Source organism: Falco cherrug, chromosome 1 (assembly GCF_023634085.1).
Source record: "Falco cherrug isolate bFalChe1 chromosome 1, bFalChe1.pri, whole genome shotgun sequence".
NCBI classification, from domain to species: domain Eukaryota; kingdom Metazoa; phylum Chordata; class Aves; order Falconiformes; family Falconidae; genus Falco; species Falco cherrug.
The window spans coordinates 94,931,261-94,948,874 of NC_073697.1; the positions used below are offsets into that span (position 1 = coordinate 94,931,261).

At 50.2% G+C, this 17,614-nt stretch overlaps 1 protein-coding gene across 4 annotated transcripts in view; it reads left to right on the plus strand.

Annotated features, from left to right (window-relative positions):
• Positions 1 to 43: 43 nt before the first annotated feature.
• Positions 44 to 17,614, plus strand: part of SSH1 (slingshot protein phosphatase 1) — a 37,506-nt gene continuing 19,935 nt past the window's right edge. For 2 of the 4 annotated variants that reach the window (XR_008731968.1, XM_055708590.1), the window contains exons 1-2: positions 44 to 191; positions 5,192 to 5,232. Coding sequence is in view for 1 of the 4 variants with exons in the window: in XM_055708590.1 (XP_055564565.1) it covers positions 126 to 191; positions 5,192 to 5,232 (107 nt within the window). In the remaining 3 variants the exon portion in view is untranslated. Of the gene's footprint in view, positions 192 to 5,191; positions 5,233 to 17,614 lie in introns of those variants that run through there. The other 2 variants (XM_027797847.2, XM_055708617.1) reach the window with 2 other exon arrangements.

The following is a 17,614-nucleotide window of genomic DNA, read 5'->3' on the forward strand; positions in this document are numbered from 1 at the left end:
CCCCCGCCGCCGCAGCGCCTGGCTCCTCCCCGCGGCGCGGCGGCCGGGCGGGCTGCGCAGCCGCCGGGGCGGTGGAGGCGGCCGGTGCCCCGCCGCCGCCGCCGCTGTAGCCGGGCCCCGCCGCCATGGCGCTGGTCACGCTGCAGCGCTCGCCGACCCCCAGCGCCGCCTCCTCGGCCAGCACCAGCGAGGTGAGCCGGGCCGGGCCGGGCCGGGCCGTGCCGCGGGGGGACGGGGAGCGGGGCGGGACGCGACTCCTCAGCGCCGCGGCTGGGCCCCGCGCGTCGGCCGCGGCCCCCGGCCCCGTGGCCCTGGCCCCTCACAGCCGCCCCCAGCCCCTGGCTGCATCTCCTCACGGCCCGCGGCCCCATGGCCCTGGCCTCTCACAGCCCCCTGTAGCCCCCAGCCCCTGGCTGCCATCTCCTCACGGCCCCCTGTAGCCCCCAGCCCCTGGCTGCCATCTCCTCACGGCCCCATGGCCTTGGCCCCTCACAGCCTGCACAGCTTCTGGCTCCATCCCCTCACAGCCCCCCAGTATCCCCCAGACTCAAGTTCCAGCCCCTCACAGCCCCAGCCCCTCGCAGCCCCCTGGCCCCCCATATCCCCCAGACCCTGGCTTCAGCCCCTCACAGGCTCAGGCCCCTTGCAGTCCCCAGCCCCACGGTCTCCCAGCCTACCATAGCTGCTTGCCCGCTGCCTTCATCCCCTCACAGCCCCCATGGCCCTGCCCCCCGCCCAGCCCCAGCTCAGCCCTGCACTGCCCCTTCCCCTTGCAGCCCCCCATGCTGCCCAGCGCTGCTGTGCCTCAGCCCCTGGCCTTTCGATGCTGTAGGCTGCGTCAGGCCTAGGACTGTCCAGCGTCTCCCCGCTCTGCCCCGCGGCACGCTGGCCGTGCCCCCCTCAGCCCCCCTCCGTCCCTCACCCCGCATTAGCTTGGGCTAGCTGAACCCCAGGCAGCCTGCTTCGCTCTTCTCTGCCAGGTAAATCCCCGGGCAGCGCGCTGGGCCTGTCATCAGGGAGTGGCTGTGCTTGCTGGCCCCATCTGTTCTCCTTCCCTGACACCCCACAGCAGCCACCGCCTCCTGCCCCAGGGGTGCTCTGCTTCACCCCCTGCGCTACCCCTCTGTCCCCACGCTGCAATGGCTCTGCCTTCCCCTTCCCCGTGCCTGCTGCAGCTTCTGCCCCACGGGGAGCTCACGCCAGCCCTTCCCTGAGGCAGCTGTGGTGGGTTGCCTGCTGCCAGAGCAGCTCCTGTCCCACTCCACCCCATACCTGTGCGACGTCCCCATGCTGCTCTGTCTGCTGCCACTCCTTGCTGCAACGCAGCCTTCTCCTTCCCTCCCAGCTCTGCTGCTCCGGGATCGGGTACGCGCTGCTCAACCCGCTGCCCCTGTAATGCTGTGCTCCGCGCAGCCCTGCCCTGCTGGGACAGGCACCCTGTGCATCACAGCTCTGCCATGTGCCCCCTTGGCTCTTGTACCCCAAAAATGCCTTCTCCTGCCTCTGCTCAGCCTTGAGCTTCTGTCTTCCCTCACTGCAGCTCCCACATGCTATCCAAACACAGGTGCACCCTCCAGTTTGTTGTTCTTCTTTCACATGGATCCCTTTTTTCCTCTTAACCCATCTCCTTTATGACCCTCAAAGACCACCTGGTGTGTGTTTCTCTGCATATCCTTCCTGTGTGTCTCTCCCCCCCACCTCTTTCCTTTGATGCTCACTGCCCTTGGCTTCGCTCTGTCCCTGCTCCCACCAGGTAAACAATCCTATTTGTCACCTGTCAGGTCCCTGTGACTCCCCCGATTAGCTGGTGTGACAGGGGAAGGCAGGAGGGTGACAGTGCCACAAAGCTCACAGGTTCTCCCTCACCTGGAGGGGCTGCAGGGGTCCCCTTTGCATGGCCCTCGCTGGAGATGTGTCATCCCTTCTTTCCGCCGACTGTTATGCCATACTCATGTGGTTTGGGCTCCTGAGGCTGCAGGGACCCAGTGTTTGGACCATGCTGCGTTCATTGAGAAACATGAAGACAGGGCCTCTGCTTTTCTAAGGATTTTTTCAGAGGGAATTTTGTTGGGTTCTGGTTCAGGCAGAGTCTTAAATGAGACCTAGTGGCCACCTGATCTACACAGATGTAAAGGAGCGGTAACCCTGTTGCAGGCAGTGGGATTAGACTGGGTTTCACTGGTGCAGGTGGGAGAGGAGTCAAAGCAGCATGCTTCTCACCTTGCCATGTGCATTGCGTTAGGCATTGCATTGTGTAGGAGCTCTGTGGTGGTTGTTAGTTTTGCAGTGCGGTGACCATATGATTCTCCCTTTCCCTCTTGAAAACACTACCCCAGACTTGCCGCCTAGTGTTGTCAGTGGCAGGGCACTCCCGCCGCAGCATCCATGGCTCAGGAGTACTTTGGTGGCTCCCAGAAGAAGACATTGGCTCCTGTTCGGTTTGTTTGGTCCCTTCTGGCATGAAATACCACAAAACTATAAAATGTCCTTTTCTAAATTCAGCGTGTTACTTTTACAAGGTTAATTTCAAAGAAAAAATCCTATCAGAAAGTGCCAGCCTACTCCATGATCTTTAATGATCTTTCTTGCAAGGAAAATCAGGACTCTTTGGGGCTTTTAGTTTGTGTGAATAATTACCGGATTTTTTAAATGGAAAATGATGGCCATACGTCCTTGCTAATTGTGAGTACACTGCTGCAGCCTCTCTTCACTCATGAGCCTAAAGGAATTTATAAAATGGTTGCTGCTGCCTGCAAGAGGCTTGCTGCTATGTTAATGTAGCGTGCTGTGAATTCTTAGGAGGAGAGAGTAGTTCATACACACTTGCAAACTTGCACGCGTGTGTTGGCTCTGCTGCCATCTCCCTTCCACACCACCGCCAGCTCCGTGTCAGCTCCTTCAGCCTGGCCGCACTCGGCACAGTCCTCAGGGAGGGGTGAGGCTGTGGCTGGTGGGGGTCTGGCCCCAGCGCAGTGTCCGTGCTGTGGTGGGATCCGCGGTGCTCGTGACCAGCGGCAGGCCCGTGGCATCACGTGTGGTGCACCATAAAACCTGCCAGCTTGGAGGGATGCTCTGACCAAAACAAGGCAGAAGAACTCAGCGTGGTGGATGGCATCTTTGCTATCTGCCACACTGACTGCTTCTGCCTTGTTTTGGTTTTACTGGAGCTTTGTAATAGAAAATAGAGGGAGAGTTGACTTTGAAAGCAAGTCAGCTTCTGCAAAAGATGAGCCTGCAGCAGATGCAGGGCCGGCTTTGCTGCTGAGCTTCACCTGACGATGTTCAAGACTTCACAGTCGCATTTGTTTAAAAAGAAAAAAAGTTTTTCTCCCTCTTGTTGCTACGTGACAGACCCAAACAAACAGGAGGGTGACCTTACAAAGGCCAAAAAGCTGACAGCCCTTCCCAGGGCTGGGGGGATCTGCTGGTGGGGGGCACTGGAGCTCGCGGTGTTCCCAGGGCTCTGCTGGCTGCCCCGGCCAGGCTGGGTCTGCACTGCCACTGCATACTGTAAACAGACTAAAAATAGCAGTGGTATGCTTCTCACCATCAGCTGCAGTCATTTTGGATGGGCTTTGTGTATCTCTTTTCCTCCAAATGGCTATATTTCTAATATCCGGCCCGTGCGGTTGCGTTTGGGGTTGGTTTTATTCCTGGCTTTACTTGGTTCTTACAGATTGTAAACAGAGCAGCTGCTGTGTGCTTTAGCCTCCTGAGTCTTAACTCGAGCTTGGGGGGAACAACCCAGGTCCTCCAGGCACACAGAACTTCAGGCTTGAATGTTTTAAGTGAAACTGTTTGCTTATTTGCCAGGCTGGATGGGGCTTTGAGCAACCTGGGCTGGTGGAAGGTGTCCCTGCCTGTGGCTGGGGGTTGGAACTAGATGGTCTTTAAGGGCCCTTCCAACCCAAACCATGCTGGGATTTTATGGTTTTTAACTTCTACAAAACCAGCCAGAAACAAGTAACCCTTACAGTGGCCCTTATTTGATGCGGGTTTTAAGCGATGTTGTAGTAAATAAAGAATATGTTCCCTGAGCGTTAGTGCTGATGGGGCGTCATTTCTTAAAGGCTTGTGTCCCTTGTCTGGTGTCCAGTGTGTTGCAAGTTTGAAGGTTTTGCTGTTGCGGGGTGATTTGTAAGGTCCCTGCTTTGCTTCTTGGATCCAAACCATCTTCCCAGTGCAAACTGGCCCATTCTCTTCCGTCTACTTTTGCAGGACCAAAGGAGGAGAATTATCTTTGAGGTTTTTTTGTTGATTTTTTTTTTCCAGCTCTGGATGCAATTAGCCCCAACTCTGTTTTTCTTTAATACAGAATTTTGTCCAGAAGCTAGTAGAGAAGTTGAAGAGGGTAGGTGGAAAGCACAGCTATGTGAAAATGTTTCTTGCTGAAAGTAGGCTTAAGTCACAAGCATGCTTCTGTTTTAAGGAGAGTGAATGAAATGTAAAGGCCAGTATTGTCACCTGAGCAGCCAGACTTGCTTCCAGGGGGACTTCCCACTAATGCCCAGTGAAAAAGTGGCTGGTTTAATACATGCTTGTCATGTATTTATCAGGAAAGCAGCAGATGTAGGACTTGTTGATGAGGTGGGCGTCATCCCAGCCTTGGGACGCATCATCTGCCAGCATCCAGCTAGAGGTGGCCTTGCTGGCAAGGTGGCAGCACAGAGTGGGCAGAGGGGCCTTGCCGGTGTGTGCCGGGTTGGGGTTCAGGTGCTGGAGGCTGGGACAGTCCCAGCTGGGCAGTTTGGAGGGCGCTCGTGCTGTCACTGCACACCCTGAATTACAGCCTTAATTTGTGCCCTGCTCTTCGTTAGCAGCCTTTTGCTCGGGACAGGTTCTGCCCTCACGTGTGTGCTCAGTGGGAGTGATGTGTGTGCATTCTTGGTGACGTTGAGGTTGGCGATCTTCAAACCGATCTGTGCTCTAGGACCAGCTTGCAGGATTAGGACCTAAGAGCTTTAAAATCCCCGTGAGCCCCTTTGTCACCCGGCACTGGGTGCTGATGGCATGTATGGGCAGGGAGTCTCATTTATTCCTGGCACTGGAAAGAAAAAACTCTACAGAAAACAATGACCCCAAACCTGTTATTGCAGGGATGGTTTTAAAAAGCAGGGGGATATTTTTTAAAGTTGTAGTATGGAAACAACCAGCGTGTAACTTTTTTTGTATCCTTCTTTTCTCCCCTCAGCTGGAGGTTGGCAGTGATGAAGAGCGTAAATTAAATGTAAGGTAAGCAGAGCTATTTGGCTCTAAACATTGTTTCCACTGTTGTTAATTGTCTGCCGTGTATCTGAGTCCTGATCCCGCACAGGACTCCAGCCTCGAGCATGTATGCTTGCCTGGAGGGGATCGCATGGTCTGCAGAGAGCTAAACACTGGGGATGCTCTTTCCCTGATCGGTTTAGTTTTGAGATGAGTGTTCAGTGAACTGAAAGCATAAAAGAAGGTTTGTGGGTTTTTTTCCTGGTGGGAAGAAACTGGAAAATTGCTCGTCAGCTCTGACCACAGCCCTTACCATTATCACAGCATCTCTGTCTGCTGCTGCTCTCTGAGGTTGAGGCTCTGGGTTGGGAAGGGGGTGTGCTCCTAGGGTTGGGTAGGAGAGAGCTCTGCTCATTCCTGGGTATTAACCATCAGAAATTTGACTCCTTTGATACTGGGGTTGTGTAGAGCTGCTTTCTTCATGTGAGGAGGAGGAATGGGAGATCCTGCTGGAGAAGAGAAAGGCTTCTCTTGCTGATGCGCAGAGATCAGAAGTAGTAATGATCCAGCTAGTTTGGTGGGACTGGCCTAATGGGCCTCTGAGTAATTATGTGGATTGTTCACTCTAAACCCAGCTGCTGCAGACAGCTCTTACCCTCTAACCTGTAAACCACAATTCGAGAGATATAGTGTGAAAACACAACGGTGGTTGGCAGGCTTGGTCTCTTCTTGTTACTACTTCCTCGTTTAATTATCCTGGTTTCAGGTAAAAGCAAAGCCACTCATCTGCTGCTTGGAGTCTGATCTTGTTGTCCATCCTGTTTTATGCTTTGAGACCAACTGTTGCGCAGATAGAAAACTGAGACACTGGTGGCAGTGGGTTTTCTGTCACAGTCTGATGGACTGAGTTGATGTCTGGTTAATCTTGTGGTTTTGGGAGTAGCAAGTGGATATTAGGGTATAGATCGTCTTTACCCTGCAAGTGAAGTTGGAGAGCAGAAAAGCAAAGCTGCTACTTCACAGACATAGAAAGTGTCAGGCCTTGCCATGTTGGTGTCCTGGAGGTGACTTGTCGTGGCTGAAGCCCATCTGGGAAGCCCAGTGTTTGGTGGCTGTCCTGCGTGGATGCACATGGGTCGTAAGTGTTGTACGTTTGGTTGCTGTGTGGTCTCCTGTGTAAAGGCATTTAATGGCAGTCTGCGATGTTCTTATTTTCTAGAGAATGCATTTTGTATTGGTTAAAGCAAAATTCAAGATTCCTGGTTCTGCTCCCAGCTTGGTTGTGGCCTTACTGTACAACTGGAGGCTGAAGCAGGAACCTGCTTAAGTCATGAATAGCAACACATCCTTAATTCTTATGCTTTTTCCCGTGTTGTATTAAATAGTAACGCTTAACTGAGCAGTATGATAGCTGCCTCTTTTGTGTACATGGTTCTTGTGCTGAAAGAAGAAATACAACTTTATCCCTCAAATGAACTCAGGGACAGTGTACATGTAAATGGTTGGGACATCATTGGTTTTGTGGCTACCTTTGATCTGCCTGGTCTTTTTGCAAACCAGGCATGTGCATCCGTCACTGACCGGAGCAAAGGTGGGGGTAGATGTAGTGGAAATGGGCTTAAAGGTTGATACTTTTCTACTGGCTGTTGAAAAATACTGCGGCACTGACTTTAGAAACAGAGATCCCAAGAGCTTCCTCTGTCCTTCAGTCTCTTGGGGCTGCTCTTCCGTATATGATTTTCAGGATAAGAATCTGGTAATTAAATCATTATATAGACCTCAAGAATAGGATGACTCTTGTGCAGCTGTACTTAGGGGGAAACACTGCCAAGGACTGAAGAAAATGTGTGGCCCTAGTGTGGACACAGCAGAGATGATAAATGAAACTGCTCTGGTGGGGAGGTGGGTAGATCCTGCCCCCTTCTTGCCGGCAGCTGCTCCGGATCAATTTGCTGAGACTTTACCCGGTGCCCATGGGGTGGCAGAATTGTTCAACTTCATTGTGCTCCTCCAACAGCTGAGTTCAGGTCTCCTCTGAAAAAAAATGCAGGAATGGGCTATGGTGATATTTGTGAATCTTTTAATCCTAGTCTAGCCTTGGTGGAGACTTAGGTGACAGCTGTGCTTTGTCACATGTGCCCTGAGTGCAGGGGTCGGCGGTCCAGCGCCTGACTTTGCAGACCTCAAAGATCCTGATGGTTAGAAAAAGGAAAAGTTGTTGGAAACAAAACCCCATCTTGCTGCCAGCTCAAACTGTGTTTCATCGACACAGGGTGAATGTGCTATTACACATTTATGATGTTACTTACTTGTCCGCTTGCTGTACAGATTATTTTCATTCATTCCAAAAAATTCCAGGATTTTCATTTGAGACTGCATAGTTGAGTTAACCAGCTGCATGTCTTGCTCCTCTCTGGTCTAAGAGCAGCAGACCTTCCTTATGGTTTCTGTCATTCCAAAATGCTTTGCTTCCTGTTTTGTCCCTGAAACAGCTTCTACCCTAACATAGACAGAGGGGGGGATGTGTTCTAGGTTCAGCTTTTCTTTCGAAGATACTGTTGCTCTCTGAATTTTCTTAAATATTAGTGTGCTTTAAAGTCCCCCTTTTCTCACTTTCCAAAAAAATTGCAGATAAGGTAACATCCACACTAGTTCCAGCAGACAGTCGGGAGTCTGTTTTGCTCCCCGGTGGGTAAAGATTCATAGCAGAAGAAAAAGTAAGAGCACAGGCTCAGATCTAACAGCCCAGTTGGCCTTGGTGTAGCTGGTGCAGAAAAAAGCTTCATGTCTCGTTCTCTGCATTGTTTATGTTTACCAAAATCTTCCTTCCTGAATGCCGATCAGCCATGGGCTGTGGTGGCTTGATCCCTTTTTCCCCTGATGATGCAGTGCACCCACAGAACCTTGAGACTTCTCACCCAAATGTTAATAAAACTGCTGGCACGCTTACGTCAAGTCCGTGGGAGTATGCTCTAGCTTAGAGTTAAGCACAGCCTTAAGTTTTGCAAGATGGGGGTCCACTGAGTTCAACATAAGCCTTGTGTGCACAGTGCCTGCCACCTTATCACAGAGCCATGTTACGCTCTTTTAGCTCAGAGCAACGTCAGAGAAGATGATACCGAGTGTGGGGGAGATGCAGAGCAGAGCTGAGCTCTTTTCAAGCCGACTGCTCTGGGAGAATGGGGTATCTGCAACTTTTCCGACCCTGATTTTTGCTGCAATCCGATTGACTTTCATCACTGACCGTTGGTTGGCTCTCCAGCGCCAAGTCAAAGGAGATGTTGTACAAAGCCAGTCATGTTAAGTGTTTGCTGTTTCTCGGATGCAGTTGGCAAATGCAGCAAGATAATCACTGGCTTTAATTACAAACACAAGTAAGTTTGTTTAGCCAGTCATTCCGTAATCTCTGCCATTATTTGCCTTCCAATTGCAGTCTGAATGCGCTCAGAAACGGGGCTGGGTGAGTGTTTTTGGGCACCTTCTGCGGGGAGATGGAGGTTGAACTGCTGTGGGAGGGCCTGGGAGTTAGTTGTCTCCAGCCTCTGATCAAGCCTGTAGATCGTTGTGGAAAGAACTGTTCTTGTTTGGCATCGCTAAACCCAGTTTAAGAGCTGGCCAGAGCAGCTATGGGAGGTAGAGGTTTTCAGGGTTGGGCTTGTATACATTTGTGGAGACTTTTAATGACATACGCTGCTCTGCCGCCTCTGCGTGCTGCATGGCCACTGCTGAGTGGGGAGACCCTGTGCTGAGAGCACTGCCTGGAGCATCCAGTGTCCTGCTGGACAGAGAAGTTGCAGAGGAAGAACAGGAGCCTGGGGGTCTTCCTCTCTTTGCTGATGTTATCCTGAGTGCGTCACCACTTCACTTAATGTTCCTGAGCCCCTTTCTCCCATCTGCAGCCTGGTAGATGACTGTTGGCTCCTCTTTTGAAACACTCAGAGTAAACTACTAGCTCTGCTTGGTTTTATTCAGCATTAAAACCTTTCAGCTCGGAGTTGTATGGCTTTTGACCTCTGAGGAACCTACTGCTGTTTGTGATGGGTGAAAGGCACATCCCCCTTGCTTTCCATCTCACTTGCCTTTGTGTTTTGCATGACTACCTGCTTGGGAACAAACGTGCTCCACCACATTGGTTTGATAACCAGCTCTACAGTTTCTTTAGTTACTGCTTTTTTTGTTGTAGTTTAACAAAGTAAAGTAATTTTCTGTTTTGAAGGTAGTGGAGTTACACTGGGCATTGGTTTGACTCGGGTTTGCATTTGCTGCAGGAATTAGGTGGAGCCCTCGGGCTGATGAAAACTGCAGCTCGGTGGTCAACAAGAGGAGTAATTGCTGCAGACAAACTCTTTACAGGGCATCGTTAGGTTTAGATTGGATATTAGGACAAATTTCTTACCCAAAAGAGTTGTCAAGCATTGGAACAGGCTGCCAAGAGAAGTGGCGGAGTCACCATCCCTGGGGGTATTTAAAAGACTTGTAGATGTGATCCTTAGGGACATGGTTTAGCGATGGACTTGGCAGTGTGAGGTTAACGGTTGGACTCGATGTTCTTAAAGGTCTGTTGCAACCTAAACCATTCTAAGATTCTATGGTCATCCTGGCTGGCACATGCCAGAGGACTCATAATAAGGGGACTGTTTGGTTAAAATCACTGTAATAAACCAGATTGCCTTGCTGGTGCTGCAGCTGGCTTCTTCAGGATGGAAACTCCAAGGACAAATGGAACTCCAGCCTGCTGCTCTGGCTCTGTGCAGCCACGTGTTCGCTCTGCACAGCTTTTCTTCCGCGCTGTGCTGAGTGCCACCAGAGCTGGGGACGTTTATAGATTATACTTTGTTGTATGTTCTGTTTTAATGCACCAAAAATCATATATTAACACCTTGATCGTTAAGTTTTTTAGGGATTTATGAGCATGTTTTCCTGGAGGCAGCACTGAGTGAATGGCTTGTGTCCGCAGCTTTGGGTGCTGTGTTTGTGATACTGGAAAGGTGCGTGGGGCTGGGGGTGTGCTGGGGCAGCTGCCTGGAGGATTTATTTGTGGGGACAGCAGCTCATTGCACACTTGACAAGTCCTGCTCACTGGAGTATTTATTGTCTCCCAGTTACTTGGTGGGAGATCTTGGGGCAGAAGTTGCTGACTTTATTAACTGTTCAAAACAGGACGCTGAATCACATCCTGGCAAGGCTGCGGCATCCTGCCTTAGCGTGCTCCATACAATGGGGAGACAAATTCACAGGCTCGTGACCCTCGGTAACTTTCTGGCCTGTAGGTGTGGCCATGGAAGCTGATGAAGATATAATTAGGCCTTTACATTTTGTGGTGGGTTGTATGGGGATGTTCAAAGACCATGGAGCTGAGGAAGCATGCACTTACTTGACACTTGTTTAAGATCTGGCCTTTCCAGGAAACTGTTGCTGACTTGAAGTTGAGCAATGTGAGGAGTTTACTTGGGTGTAGGTAGAATAACAGCAGGAGGCCTGCCAGTTTGAAGATGTGGTGATCAGACTTTTTTCAGAATTGTATATAAATATCTTTTTTTTTTTCTTTCTTTCTTTCTCTTTTTTTCCCCATTCCCATGAAACCTCAGCAGTTTGGCAAAACCCAAAACTGGCCCTGTTATCAAAGGTACTGGCTTTGGACTGAACTTTTTTTCTTTTTTTTTCTTTCTGTAGAAGACCAGTGTGGTTACTGTTTATTTAGGTATTAGAGCTGGGTCAAAAAAATATTTTGGTTCTAAATGCCTCTTGATTTTTTAAATACCTTAATCTTTGATAATCTGTTGCCAAGATCTGTGAGTCAGGGATTTCTCATATAAATCAGAGCTGTGGTCTGCCTGACAAGTGCTCTTGAGATGTTTTTGGAGTACATGAAATGGACAGAACACCTTCATAGGCATGGCTTTACTTTTAATGAAGAGAGTGTTGAGTTTTTTATTTCCCAAACATTTACACATCCTTCTGCAGCATTTGAATCCCTGGTGTAGAATCACTTCACTGCTACACAAAAAAAATCAGAAAGCAAAATAAGCCAAAAATAAGCCCAGGCTCAAATGGATTAGGATGCAGACTGCATCTGTTAGCTGTTTTAGGTCCTACATCCTTCTCGGATCAGAAGGACTTTTCACTGCAGGGCTTGCCTTCCCTCTCTGGAAGTTTTAGGGCTGCAGTCCAGGCAGAAGCCAAAGGTGTTGAGCTTTTGCATCACAGACAGATCTGCATCAGCTCTCTGTAACGTAAGGTATGAATGTCCATGACCAGAGTGTGAACTGGCAGTGGTTAATGGCTTTGCCAGAGCTGCTTGTGTGTGTAGACATCTTCCCCTTGCAGCCAGTACAAAGGTTTCTCTTTTGCCACTAGAGATGTAGTTTTCTCCGCATCTTTCCCAGGGCAGGAGCAGGATCACAAACCCATCTGTGGAGCAGCCGCTGTGCTGTGTGTCATACCCACCTCAGCCGGTCCTCACCGTTGGTATGTCAAAGCATTGCCCATCGCACCAAACTCTCCCCTGAGACCTGGTACTGATGTAACATTTGTTGTAGGACCCGGAGTTTGTGCCTGACGCTGATCTCACTAGCACAGAGGTCCTGTGCAGAGGGACTCGCCATACTGACAAACCTGCCAAAATCACACCACCCCACCTCTCTTGAAGAAATTCTTGCTGCAAGAATTGCTAGTGAAGGCAGCTGTTGGGGGATCTGTGGTGGTGTGCTGCTGACCGCTGGGTAGAAAACCTCTGGGGTTTAGCACCAGGGGCCAAGGCATTTAGAAATGCAGGGAACGGGACAAAATGTCCCTTTCAGATTCTCCAGAAAGCTGCCAGGTTGCTTGTTTGCCCTGTCTGTCGTCCAAACGGTCATGTTCAACACTGGCATCCCTGCAGAGACCGCTGCCTGTGGGGCTGCTCACAGCATGCCTGTGTGTGGGCATCTCCCTCCCAGCCCTGCAAAACTTTTTATGCTACAGATGCCTGCCGCTTTCTGCAACACTGATTCTGCTTGTAAAAGATAGGTTTGGAGTGGAGGGGAAAAAGAAGGATGATTCTGATATTTTTACTAACTTTTTTCTGTCTTGAGCTGGCTTTGCCCCTGGTTGGCAGTCTCCTAATTTCTGGGGTGCTGGCTTGGGGGAGCTGGGAAGGCAGGCTGCAGTCTAGCTAAATACTAGGGAGGTGTCAGGATTGAGCTAAAACTTTTCTCACTCTGCTTTTATACCGCGTGATCCATCTAGATTTATTTATTTTATTTTTACGCCTTACCAATGTGTCAAGTACTCCTTGGGCTCTACTGCCTTTTTTGGAGTCATTCTGAAACCCAGCAGCTAAGCTATTTTTTGGGTTGCTGCGCTACCACTGCCTGTAGCGTTCTCAGTTGTGCTTCCTATGCTGTTGTCTGTGTCCTGGCTGACCTTCACGCATGCTGCTTGGAAGCTGCTTGCTTAATCCTTGAAACTATTATTCACCTTCCTTTTCTTTTCCAGTGGCGCCATTGGAGAGTTTCCACTTGTTTCTCTGGCCTGTCTCGGAGAGACACCACTGAGTGGGTGAAGTGGGGTGACTTAATAAAATAGTTTAAAGGATTAAAACGATGAGTTGATGGGAGGAATGCAGGAGGATCAGCCGATGCGCCGACAGCTCAGCAGGGGAGGAGGACAGGAGCAGGATTGGCTCCTGCCTGGGGGTGTGGGCAGGAGGCTCTTGATGTACCCTCCATGCCAGGAGCCTGGGGGCTGGCATCATCCCACCTCTCCTTTGGCCTGGACCACGGCTCCGGGACACCTCCCCGGCACTCCCAGGCTTGTGGTCTGTCCTCCTCCCTACCTGTGGTCATGGAACAGCTATGGCAATAACATGGCAACACCGCCACCCAAAAAAGTGACTTGTAGGAAAACACAAGGTGTCTTTTGAGTCTTTCGGTGTGGGGGAAGAAGGGAGCCAGTGTTTTGGGAATAGCCAGCTTCCCACAGACCACCAGGATGCTGTGTGGCAGAGGATGCACTGGGCTGGAAACCTATGTTGTTGCTAAGGCTGGGACCTCTGTATATACCTCTCACCCTTCCCTGTGCCAGCTGATGCCTTCCCTAGCCTTGCTTTTTGAGTCCGTGAGTCTAGGCACACGTGAGCCGCTCTGTGTAGCGGCGTGGAGAAGCATTACTCAGCCCTTGCTGCAGGGTGGGCGGTCACGGGACTGCTGCAAGGGGCTGGGGTCCATCCGCAGGCGCACGCTGGGGACATGGATGCTGGGAGTCTCTGTAGGGTTAATACTCCTCTTCTGAGAGTGAGGGAAGGGTTTCTTTGTAGCAGTTGAATGGGCAGTCCTGCAGGCTGAGGTTTGGGGAGGATCTGGCCCTGGTCTCCTGAGACAGTGGCTATCACAAAAATGACATCATGTTTCAGTGGGAATCTCAGAAATGTGCGTTGCGATTCAAACTGTTCCAAGCACATCACATAGCTGGATGATGCTGTGATCAGCCTCATGCCTTTTTGAACTCTGTGTTTAATGGGATGAGCAAAAAGGATTTCTTTTTCCTTGTGAAACCATCTCTTATTTTATTTGGCTTTTCACCATCCAAGTGCTAGGGATTCCTAGAATTTTCTCTTTCCTGGTTGTTTGGGAGCCGTTCTGCTAACTTATTTTGCACAAGTCTGCTGGAATGGGGAACGATCCTGTTAATTTTTTTGCTTCCCTCTTCCTGCCCTTTCTCTCCACCCAAGCTGCTCCTGTGTTGCCTGCAGGCACAGCCCGGGTCGTGCTCAGCCCTCCGAGCTGTGTGCCACCCCAGCGTGGGGTACACACACGGCTGACCGCGTTTGGCTCTCTGCAGAGCTGGGGTGATGGCTGCTAGAGCCTGACGAGTCGCTCACCCGGTGCGCAGGAGTGACTGGAGGCACATCATCAGCAGTCTATTTATATTAGGAAATTAGCTTTTGTGGGCTTCATGATTGATTTCATTTTTTTCTTTTTCCTCTTTGTGCTCGAGGAGCATTTGTATCTGGTGCTGTGAATGGCCTGCAGTGTCTCAAACCCTTCTTAGCATTCTTGAGCTGTGGATGTAGCCCACGCCTTTCAGCTGAACAATACATCCTCAGACTCCCCTTTTGTTGTTGCACTGCTAAAAACACGAGAGCGAAGCCTGCCGGGTCTTCCTGCCTGCCCAACTGTCTCACTCCCCTTTGAAATAGCTGGGGAGATGCTTGCCCTGCAGGGAGGCATTACAGGGCACCCCTGCTGCCCCCCCAGCGAGGGCTGCTGCCTGGCCTCCTTGCAGGCAACTTCTTGCCATTGCATGATGGTGCCATGGCTGCGTCTGAGGAAGGGGGGAATGTGCTTTCTGTGTCTGAAGGAACAACAGACGTTTTGAATTTCTTCTTGAGGTGACTTAATCTTTAGCTCAGGAAATCTGAGAATGATGAATTTCTAGCCCATCAAAGCCACAGCGTAACATAGCTACGGGTATGGAAGGAGCCTTCCTGCCTTGCATTTTTGTGCTAAAATATATTTCAGAAGACAAATGTTTCTAAAAGTTGCCCTGAAGGTAGCTGCAGAGATTTCGGCAAGGTAGAACACCTCAAACCAAGTGATGCTGGCAGCTCTCGCCGACTTCAGCAGGTGTGTTGGGCACCTGCAGTTCTGATCGCAGGTCAGTTTATCAGCGTGTCACAAAGCCTACACATGTATGCAATAGCACTTTGTTTTAAAACAGCATCACACGTGTTGCAGCTGGGTCTTTCCCGGTCCTGCTGCACGGGGAGCATTCTGCTCGTCCCTCGGCGTGGCAGCATGTCACACTAAGCAGGGCTGTTGTGGCCATACTCTCAGCTATATTTGTAAAGGCGATTCCTTTGTTTCATTTAATCTCTTTGTGGCACTGGACTCTGCGTGACTGGTGTGTGACACACAGAAAAGGGCCTTTGGAAACACACAAAGTACTTCTTAAAAAAAAGGCATGAGAAATGACTCGCTGCTGCTGTTAAAACTCCCATTTCTGTTTCTCAGGTTGTACAGTAGCATGCGAGCAAGTAGCTTTGAAGTTCATTTTTTCCCTGGCGCTGTTTTGTGTTGCTCAGACCCCTTCTGAAGGCCCCTTTCTTGGTCAGGAAGTGTTATCTGATGTGCCTTCTATCAAGCCAAAGCAAGCAGTCAGTGTGCTTTAATTGTCAGCTTGGCCTGGGAAGCAGGGGCTGTGCAGCTGCTGCCTTATCTTCCTGCTATTTCTCTCCCCGCATCTTCGTTTCTATTTGATGTGCTCGTTTCCAGTTTACATTGCTATTTCGGTATGACTGTGTGACAGCCCTCTGGCTCGCTGCAGCGGTGCCCTGTCTTAAAAACCACCGTCTGGCACATGGAGGGCCTGGCTGGGATGCGGGAGCATCCCAGGGGACTGTCTCGATCCCTGGGCTGCTGCACCGCAGCAGAGAGGTATACCAGGGAGGACCCTTCCAGGGGCTGTGCTTTGTGTTCTTGCTGAATTGCCTTGAGGTGGCTGGGCTTTTTCCCGAGTGAGCAGAAAACGGGGGAAGAAAAGGGGAAAAAAAAAATAAATCAGTTCTCCTTATCAAAGGGGCTGTGGAAAAGGGAAGGGTGTTTAATTTTGTGGAGCTTGGGAGGCCTGTTTTTCCCTTACCTTATCAGTTTGGAAACATTTGGAGCAGAAGATGTCATAAAACCCAAGGAACTGGGAGGTACTACCATGTTCACGCCTTCGTAAAATTGCGACCGATTTTGAGAGAAGCAATTATTGCCCTTTTTTAGCCGAAAATGTGTGCTCCCCTGGGCATGGGGAGAAGTCTGTCTGCAGTGTGTAGGAAGGGGGTGCTCTGGCTCAGCCCGGATGCATAGATGACCTTCTCTACCCCTGCACCACATGTATGTTTTGTTCCATTAATGAAGGGGGAATTAAGAAACTTAATTTGACAGAGATTTAGTGCCCAGAGAGCATGATGGTGGCCCTGTGCCTGGGCAAGGCTTCATTGCAGAGCTTTTCTGGAACATGGAGCTCTGCACCCAGCCGCACAAACATGTGACAGGTCAACAATGTGAGAGTTGCTGAAGATGAAAGTTTAAACAGGAACAGAGGAAAGTTTCAGGTGGGAGCAGATATCTTGAAAGGACATCTGGAATGTTATCTCTTTGGGAGAGAAGGGTATAACTTCGGTGGAACAGCCAGGCAGAGGTGAGCACCAAATGTTAGTTGAAGCAAGCTTTGAGACCCATCAGGAGCTGTAGACAAGCAGATCTGAACAAACACTTGCACTAAATGGGCTTCTTGGTTGTGATCAGCAGCAAACACAAAGACAAGTTCATTACGGCTCCAGAAATACCGAGGGTAGTTGGCGGTGTGGTGATAAGTCAGGCTCCTTAGGCATCCCTGCACTGAGTGATCCTGTGGCAGTTCTGGAAGCAGCAGGGATACTCAGCCAGACACGAACTGATGTTTCTGTGTTCTGCCCCTTTTAGCTAGATACTATTTTTTAATTCTTAAACTAGCAAGAAGCTGCTGAATCAACCCCAGGCTTGGCTGTGTCTTCCCAGGGAAAGTGGTTTTCTCTTCCCTAACTTCTGTGTATGGATATTTATTTTGAGATTAGTTATGTAACTATAAGATATATTAATAGAGTGTTTTCTTTTATCCTGCAAGATGATTACGTCTTATGTGAGATTTCCCATTAAAACAGGAAACTTGTATACCCGAGGCGTACAAGGTTTCTTCCTGGGACACACCACAGCTTAAGCTGTGATGACAAAGCAAGCTGCTTAGGGAAAATTGTTCTGCAACTGGCAGCTGGCTTCCAGCTCGCTCTGTCCAGTAACAGGAGCAGCTCCGTCTCTTGTTCCAAAACCCAGTATTTTTAACAGATTGCTTATTGGCATTTGTGGACCCGGGGGGTGGCATTTTGTAACGATTAAAAGCGCTGCCTATTGTGTTCTTAAGCAACTTGAAATGTAATTGATGTGTGTTGCAGCCGTGCTCCTCTGGAGCTTTCCCAAAGGGGAAGAAATATTTCCTTTTCAAGTTGAACAGCATGGAGCCAACGGATGGAGCAAGGGACAGTGAAGCAAGAGACGCTGGAGCCTGCTCTCAGCAGTGCCGGGGCCACGAAACACCCTCTCCTTGCCAGCCCCTGGGTGCCATCCCTCTGGGTGCAGAAAGACCCCTGCTTTACAGACAGCAAAGCACCGTAGCTGGCTGTACCCTCCTGCTGACACCCTTGGCATTTCCCAGATGCTTGTAAGCCTAGGGGTTTTACCTCCCTTGGGGAGTTAATGCCGTTAATTTGATAAGCTGAGGTTATGGAGTGGAAGGAGGACTGCTCTGCAGCTGTGCTGGAGCAGGACTGACAAAACTCATGGGCTCTGTCTGCATTTATTGGATAGCCTGAAGTGACTCCTGTAAAGCAGAAGTGCTGGTCAGG